The sequence below is a fragment of the Bidens hawaiensis genome, unplaced genomic scaffold (assembly GCF_021521415.1).
Source record: "Bidens hawaiensis isolate Kalapana, Puna unplaced genomic scaffold, B.hawaiensis_p1.1 tig00020767_1, whole genome shotgun sequence".
NCBI lineage: Eukaryota > Viridiplantae > Streptophyta > Magnoliopsida > Asterales > Asteraceae > Bidens > Bidens hawaiensis.
In genome coordinates, this window is record NW_027493191.1 from 54,926 (window position 1) to 64,042 (window position 9,117).

General features: G+C 35.0%; 1 protein-coding gene across 1 annotated transcript; it reads left to right on the forward strand.

Annotated features, from left to right (window-relative positions):
- The first annotated feature begins 977 nt into the window (after window positions 1–977).
- LOC143561658 (DNA damage-binding protein 1b-like) lies at window positions 978–8,243 on the forward strand. Its single transcript, XM_077049673.1, has 15 exons — window positions 978–1,323; window positions 2,044–2,178; window positions 2,252–2,331; window positions 2,454–2,540; window positions 2,611–2,698; window positions 2,837–2,991; window positions 3,658–5,581; window positions 5,675–5,985; window positions 6,063–6,351; window positions 6,418–6,573; window positions 6,659–6,800; window positions 6,897–6,973; window positions 7,313–7,455; window positions 7,542–7,650; window positions 7,736–8,243. Exons 1-15 carry the CDS (start codon window positions 1,159–1,161, stop codon window positions 7,931–7,933), a joined length of 4,059 nt encoding a protein of 1,352 aa, XP_076905788.1. The 5' UTR covers window positions 978–1,158; the 3' UTR covers window positions 7,934–8,243.
- The last annotated feature ends 874 nt before the right edge of the window (window positions 8,244–9,117 follow it).

The following is a 9,117-nucleotide window of genomic DNA, read 5'->3' on the forward strand; positions in this document are numbered from 1 at the left end:
GTGTTTGATTATATTAGTATAACCACTAATGTGTAATATGTATTCACTTATGTTAACTTAATCTACTACGGATAACTTATGTTAAATTAATCTTTATGTATGCATGTGTTTATGTCTTTCTCTGTTTGGCATGTAATATGTATACACACACATATATAACTATGTATATATGTATGTTGGAGTAGCTGCATGTTATACGTGTGTTTGAAGGGGCATAATTGTCTATTCACTTGTGATTGTGTATATATGTATGTAATATGTATGATGGCATCTGTGTGTGTGTGCATATATGTATGTATGTTTCTTGGTATATGCATATATGTATGTATCTATTTGTGTTAATACATGTAAAGTCATAGTTGACCTTGGAAAGTCAAACTGTGTATAGTGTGTATTGTATGGATTTGAATGTATATACATGTATGTGTGCACCTTGTGTTTCAATTGGTTTAGGTTGTGTAAAGTCAAACTATGTAAATCTTATGTCAATTTGGTTAATTTTATACCAATATTAGTTTAGATAGTCAAGATTATGATTCCTTACGTTTAGTAGATTGTAATAAGTAGTTTACATTAAAGGTCAATGGGTCAAATATAATCAACCCTGAAAAGTCAACACTCGGTTGGTTAAAACTGTTGGAGAGAATATATGTTAACAAACAAAGCGTTTTAATTGTATGTATTTAAAACCAAATGGTTGCAAACTGCAATGGTAGAACGGTTTTTCGCAGAAAACCAAACTTTGAGTTCACGACGGGATTCTATTTGAAAAAAATACTGACCCCATGAACCATATCTGCAAAAACGATACCGCGAAATTGAAACCCGCGTTTAGGTTTTCATCGCATAGACCATATTTACAATGAACTCTTATAATATTAATTATATGCTAAAAACCAAAAAAACAATGAAATAATAATAATAGCGTGGGGGCTACATTACATGACAGTACTCGTGTTGTTGTTCTGCATCCATCTTTTCATCCCGTCTTCTTCGTCAAAACCTCTTTCTTTCGTTCTTCAATCAATCAACCAAAATTCAATCAAACATCATCCCGATGCATATAACCGTATATAATAATAATAATAATTCATCATAATTTCAATTGATCTCTTCTATCAATTCATAAGTTCATCAACTAACCCTAGCCTACCCGTCATGGCGGTTGCCGAGGAGGAATCTTCATCAAACAACTCGCGACCGGTGATCCCTCACGGAGCCACTAACTACATCGCCAAACGTGTCTTAAAAGGAAGCGCCGTGCTGCAAGTCGTTTACGGTCGCATCCGATCGCATTCTTCTTTCGATATCGTCTTCGGAAAGGTTTTTTTATTGCTTTCGGTCTTGTAATTCAACTTCATTTCATTAGTTTAGCTTGTAATTATAATGTAGCAGCATTAGGTTTTTGAAATAGTCATTTGTTATAATAAGTTGGGGCAAGTTATTAGTACCAGAAGAAAAAGTTAATTAGGCATTCGGATTACGTGTAGTTGATGTATAATCTGGCGTTGCGGTATTCGGAAAGGTTAATTCAACTTCATTTCGTGTCTGGTTTTAGTAGAGCTTATAATGTAGCAACGTTAGGTTTTGGAAGCAGTTTTTTGTTATAATAAGTTAAGGCAAATAATTACTAACAGAAGAAAAAGTTAAATCAGACTTTCAGATAATCGAATTACTTATAAATGACGTGTAATCTGGTGATGCGGTATTCGGAGAAGGTTTAGTTCAACTTAACTTCATGTCTGATTTTAGTTTATAAGAAAGTCAGGGCAAGTAGTTAGTAACGGAATGAAAGTTAATCGGACTTTTGGATTACTTATAAATTTATGATTGATGTATAATCTGGTGTCGCAGTGTTCAGAAAAAGTTTAATTCAGCTTAATTTCATGCCTGATTTTAGTTTATAATGTAGCAACATTAGGCTTTCGAAGCAGTAATTTGTTATAAAAAGTTAAGCCAAGTAATTAGTACACAAAATAAAATAGTAATTAGGTATTGCAGTGGTTAACATTTTGTTGATTGAAATGATTATGTTTGATGCAGGAAACATCATTAGAGATGGTGATGATAGATGATAATGGAGTTTTGCAATCTGTATGTGACCAGCCTATTTTTGGGACAATTAAAGATATCGCGGTGCTTCCGTGGAATAAACGGTTTCGGAGAGCAATCCCTCAAGTACTTGGACATTATTTAATTTCTAAACCCTAATTATTGTTCTACACTGCATTTAAGTTGTATGTTTCTGCAGTTACAAGGAAAGGATCTTTTGCTTGTCACTTCAGATTCTGGAAAACTTTCAGTTCTGTCATTCCATACTGAAATGCATAGGTTTATTTTCTTATGCTTGTTATAGTTCTCATTTATGCGAATATGTAACGATTACCTAGGTTTTATTGGTAACTTTGTTGCTAATGTTTTGTGATAGTTGATGGCATTCGTTTCTTGCGTAGGTTTTTCGCTTTGTGTCATATTCCACTATCAAACTCAGGTGAAAGCCTAAGGCATCAAATTGGAAGAATGTTGACTGTCGATACCAAGTAAGTTGCAATTTTGACTAATTTGTTTGGTAAGGACATTATTCTAATTATTTTGATTTTCGTTTTTCAGTGGCTGTTTCATTGCTAGCAGTGCATTTGAGGGCCGTCTGGCTCTGCTCAAAGTTTCTAGCTCCACTAGTGCTGACATCATCGATAAGGTTAACTTACGCTTAATCGTCTATTATTGTAGGTTCGATATGACACATGAGTTGGATTCTTTAAGTAAACAACTAAACAAGATTATACTCGTGCGTGTTGATCAAGATTTATGACACCTGATTACTTTTTGGCTGCAGAAAATATTTTGTCCTTCTGATAGTGAGAAGAGTATAAGCACAAGCATGGGAGTTTCTGGTATACATGGTACTATATGGAGCATGTGTTTTATCTCGAAAGATATGAGTCAATTTAGCGAGGAGCACGACCCTTTGTTAGTCGTTCTTCTAAATAGGTATGATATTGCATTTTATCTACTTGTAGATTTGTTAAGCGAATTGAGTAATAGAAGATTTGCAGTTTGGAAATAACTTCTGCTTATTGTGACTTGAAACAAATCATCAATTTTATGCTAAGTGCAATAAAAAAGGATACCATAAAAAAATAGGGTCAAAAGAAAATGCTATTTTGGATTTTTATCAAAAACTTGCTTGTGTAGAGGGAGATCCGGTATTTTCTGTATACTCATCTCAGGATGAAACCGTAAGCTCCCAAGCGGTGGGAGGAGCCCTGGGCTCTGACCACATGCTTGTTTAAGGGTAAATAAAGCTAAATATTTATCTCTTATTTAACCTAATTTGAGAGGAGTTTATTTTCTTTCAAGTTATTTAAAACACACCTTGTTTTTTTCTGCAAAAATATGTCTTATTTGGTCATTTCATAAAGTTACATATTTGTTACTTAATTTAATCTAATTTGAGAGGATTTTACCCTCATTAAGTTATTTAATGTTTTGTTCGTTTCTGCAAGAAAAACGTCTTTTTCATTTATGAAGATCTTAAATAACCAGAATTTGTCAAACACCTTGAGTTATTACCTGTTACTAGTAAACTACTTCAAAAGCTCAAATAACATAAGCACTTCGAAGAACTATAGTTAATATTTGGTTTTTATTTTGCAGAAAGGGGTCAGTACTTAACGAGCTTTTGTTATTAGAGTGGAATACTAAGGACAATTGTGTCAATGTACTTTCTCAATACGCTGAGCCTGGGCCACTAGCACTTGATATAGTTGAAGTTCCATATTCTTATGGTTATGCATTCCTCTTTAGAGTTAGTGATGCTCTTTTAATGGATCTTAGGGACCCACACAACCCTTCATGTGTATATAGAACAAGCCTAAACTTTTTACCCTCGGCATTGGATGATCATACTTTCATTTTGGAATCATATAGGAATAATGATGTTGATGAAGAAGGTAATATTTGTAATGTTGCTGCATCTGCTCTTTTGGAGCTAAAAGACATAATTAAAGATGATGACCCCATGAATATCGATGATGATAATGCTTATTCATCAAAGTCAACGTCCAATCGTGTTTGCTCGTGGTGTTGGGAACCTGGAAATTTTGTAAACCCGAGAATGATTTTTTGTGTGGATACCGGTGAGCTTTTTATGGTCGAAATTTATTCAGAGTCAAACGGTCTTAAAGTCAACCTTTCTGATTGTCTTTATAAAGGTTCACCATTCAAAGAGCTTTTATGGACTGAAAATGGTTATTTGACAGCACTTGCAGAAATGAGTGATGGTATGATATTAGAATTTGAAGGCGGAAAACTAAATTACAAAAGCCCGATTCAAAATATTTCACCGATTCTAGATATGTCACTTGTGGATTATCATGATGAGAAACATGAGCAAATTTTTGCTTGTTGTGGGATGGCACCTGAAGGGTCACTAAGAGTTATCCGAAATGGTGTTAGTTTAGAAAAGCTTTTGAAAACTGCCCCAGATTATCAAGGGATAACGGGTACTTGGACGGTAAAAATGAAAGCAACTGATTGTTATCATTCTTTTCTTGTGCTATCATTTGTAGAAGAAACACGGGTGCTTTCAGTTGGTGTAAGTTTTACGGATGTAACCGATTCGGTTGGCTTTCGACCCGATGTATGCACTTTAGCATGTGGTCTTATCCGTAACGGGTTGCTGGTTCAGATTCATCAGACCGCGGTTCGGCTCGTTGTACCTACAACTACAGCCCATCCTGATGGCATTCCGTGCCCGTCTCCAACTTACACATCTTGGTCTGCTGACACTGGCATTAACCTCGGGGCTATAGGAAATAACTTTATAGTTGTTTCGACATCAAATCCGTGTCACTTATACATTCTCGGTGTTAGGCGATTGGAAAGGTTTCAATATGAAGTTTACCAAATGCAAAATGTCAGATTGGAGCACGAATTGTCATGCATTTCAATTCCTCAAAAACTTATAGAAGAAGATGATCTGTCTGACTACCCTGTTGACTACATTAAGGTTGACCCTACACATGCGGTCAAACTTGGAAATACATTTGTTATTGGAACACATAGGCCTTCAGTTGAGATTATATCTTTTAAACCTGGTCAACATGGCTTTAAAGCTCTTGCGGTTGGAGCCATTTCGTTAGTAAACAGCACTGGAACAACCATCAGTGGTTCTATTCCTCAAGATGTAAGGCTCGTAAAAGCAGACCGACTTTATATTCTCTCAGGGTTGAGAAACGGTATGCTGCTTAGATTTGAATGGCCGTTACCTTACGCTGATTCAGTTAATTCTATGCGTTCTTCTTTAAGTTCTGGGGTGGTAAGTGACAGCTGTCTGGTTAACCTTGATTTGATTTCAATTCGCCGAATCGGTATCACACCGGCTTTCTTGGTTCCATTGAATGATCATCTGGATGCTGATATTATTGCTCTTAGTGACAGACCTTGGTTGTTACAAACTGCCAAACATAGTCTTTCTTTAACTTCTATCTCATTTCAAGCATCCACACATGCAACCGCTGTATGTTCAAGTGAATGTCCAAACGGGGTTTTATTTGTGTCAGAAAATAGCCTCCACTTGGTAAGTATTTTGAAGTTTCATATGCTTTTGTATCATTTATATTTTTATCTTATACTTAGATCATCATTTTAATATTTTATGCGGTGGGTGCAGTTGGAGATGATGCACAACAAGAGATTAAATGTCCAAAAGTTTCCTCTTGGTGGTACGCCACGAAAGATTTTATACCATGCTGAAAGCAAATTGCTGCTGGTTTTGAGGACAGATTTGAGTGATGATTCGTGTTCATCTGATATTTGTTGTGTGGACCCCGCGAGTGGTTCGGTTTTATCTTCTTTTAAACTTGATGTTGGAGAAACTGGGAAGTGCATGGAATTATTAAAGGCGGGGGGTGAACATGTATTGGTTGTTGGTACTAGTCTCTCATCAGGTCCTGCTATAATGTCCAGTGGGGAAGCTGAAAGGTTAATATTTCTTTTCCATATCAACCCCTTTAACTTTTATTTGTTTTTTTAATGTTTTTAGTTTTTATTTTTAACAGTACAAGAGGGAGATTGATAGTCCTGTGTCTGGAGCACAAACAAAACTCAGATAGCGGTTCAATGACATTTTATTCAAAAGGTGGCGGTTCATCTTCTCAAAGAACATCCCCTTTTTGGGAAATTAGTGGTTATGGAACCGATAGTCTGTGCAGCAGCCCTGATGATAATAGTTTTGATGAAACCGAATCATGGAACTTAAGATTAGCTTATTCTACCAACATGCGTGGGATTGTACTTGCCATCTGTTCTTATCTTGACTGTTATTTCTTGGCCTCTGCTGGCAATGCTGTAAGTTTCTTAGATGTGGTAAAAAGATCAAGTTATTTGATTAAGTTTTAATTTTGTTGTTTTCAGTTTTATGTGTGCAGCTTTCAGAGCGATAATTTTCCGAGGGTAAAAAGATTGGCGGTTGGAAGGACACGATTTATGATCATGACATTGACAACTCACTTTACCACAATTGCTGTTGGTGATTGTCGTGACGGCGTTCTTTTGTATGCATATAGTGAGGTTCGTTAACAATATCACTCCTATTAGTTTGATTTATGTTATGATTCAATGATTTATGTTATAAAAAGATGATCTTTTTTTATAGGATTCTAAGAAAGTGGAGCAACTGTATAGTGACCCTGTGCAGAGATTGATTGCTGATTGCCATCTTGTGAATGTTGATATGGCTATTGTTTCTGATCGCATGGGAAGCGTTGCAATTGTGTCGTGTTCACACCACTCGGGAGGTGAGCTTTTGATGTGATTTTGACTTTGGTTATTTGTTCAAATCGGTTAACGGTTCCGTGTATTAATAGTTTGGATTCTTTAATGATATGATACAGATAATGCAAGCCCGGAGTGCAACTTGAAGGTTTGTTCTTCCTTCTATATGGGTGAGACTGTAATGAGCATTAAAAAGGCAAGTCCATTACTCCTTGTACATAATTTGTTACTTATGTACCCCTGAAAACTTGCATAATATCTTGTTTTTACCCAACAAAAATAATTAATATCAATTTTATTGAATTTTACTTATACTTTGACCGTTATACCCTTCTCTTTCTTCTTACAGTCCAAACACTCATATCCTATAAATACTGTATTTTGAAAATGGCTATATTTGATATTGGGATTTTTTTATTAGGTAAATATGATATTATACCAAGTTTTGAGGGGGGTATATGAAACCATCTTTTTTTCTTTTCTGTTTTTTAATATTTTATCTAACAACTTCGAATTCTTGTTGATATTTTTTTAGGGTTCCTTTTCGCACAAACTTCTGGCTGATGATGAAATGAGGGACGGTGACATTGCAAGTTCAATTATGGATTTATCGCAAAGTAATACTATAGTGGCAAGCACATTGTTAGGAAGCATAATAGTCTTTATCCCTATATCAAGGTTTTTAATAATTCGCTTTTCCTTCATTAATTTCTAAAATAAAATTTCTTTAGTAATTACTTTCTTAACTAACTGATACATTTTAGAGACGAATATGAGCTTTTGAAAGACGTGGAATCGAGGATTGCTGAACACTCGTTGACCGCTCCTATTCTCCGGAACACTCATGAATTGTTTCGCAGCCGTCAAAGCCCGGTAACAGAATTACTCAATTATATCATGATTATTGCAATATCTTTTTATATAGAAAGTAATTATATAATATTCTATGTTTATGCAGGCGGGTGCAGAAAGGATTCTTGATGGGGATATGTTAGGGCAGTTTTTGGACCTTACAGATGCCCAACAAGAAGATATATTAGCTGTACCTGAAGACCCGCTTGCGATGTACAGAACGATACAAAAGCCACAACTCAAAAAGCTTAATGTTAGCAAGGTTGTTAGGCTTCTTGAGCGCATGCACTGTGCTATAAACTGAAACCCGTATCAAAATAATCATGGTGAAACGGGTCGTTTTTCTTTCAGCAGATTAGACTTCTTGTGATATATACATATATGTGTTCTAGCAAGTATCTTGTAAAACCTCAATTACAATAAGCTCTGTTTTGGTTCTTTTTGAATCTTTGACAAAAATTAAAGGTATGTCCATAGATGAATTTCTTTTTTCTTTTATTCCTTTTTTTTATCATTGTTATTGTTTTTATTTTCGTGGGGTGGCTGTTTTTCCTACATGTAGATGTTTAGATTTTGTGGTATAGAATTAGAACTGAAACGTGTTTATTTTGTTTAAAGTGTTTTTTTTTCAAGTTTCGATGGCTTGTTAAACAGTAAAACGGGCGATGTTCGTGGGTTGGAAGGTCAAACTCGATGTGAACCCAAAGTTAACCCGTTTAATCTAAAAAAAAATGTTTTTGCGTTTAATACATTAAACTCTTCGTAGTATTTTTCTTTTTTGAAGCAGTTATTTTTCAAATATTTCAACGTTTTCATAAACTTTTAAATTTTGGCAAGAAAAATAACCAAATAATTTTTGAGTTGTCACATAACATCTTAAAAATAACTAAGTGTGTGGGTAAAATAAATTACCCATAAACTTGCTAGATTGATATGAACATGACTTGTTTAGTTTAAACATGTACATGGTTCAACCAGAAATTTATCGGAACCTGGTTAGACTAAACCTGAAAATACGAAGTTTGTGTTATGTTAAGGAAAGTTGTTCAACCCACAAGTTACTATGTTAGCGGTCTGGGTCAACATATAGAACCTCATCTCATGTGAGATTTTGGAACTTGTAAGAGGTCTTGGAACTGTAAAAGATATTATGGACTAATAAAAAGGAAACCGGACGGGGAACATATTGGCAAGATCATTAGAAGTCGGTTCTTGGTCCAGGTTCAAAATTTGAACCAAACATGTTTTTCATCTTTTTCCACTTACACACTAGAATAGTACAAAACAATTACAATAACAATAACAAACCGAAAAATACAAACAACATTGCGTAGTGGCTATAAAGAAACTCTATAAGAGTAGTCTAGCCATAATTATTATTCCACATGTTGGCATCCAAGGCTTGATTATGACCATTTGTCAGAGATTCCCTCTATATGATTAGGGAATAGATTTTGTCACTTTTGTTTGCTTCCCTTTTCTTTGTCG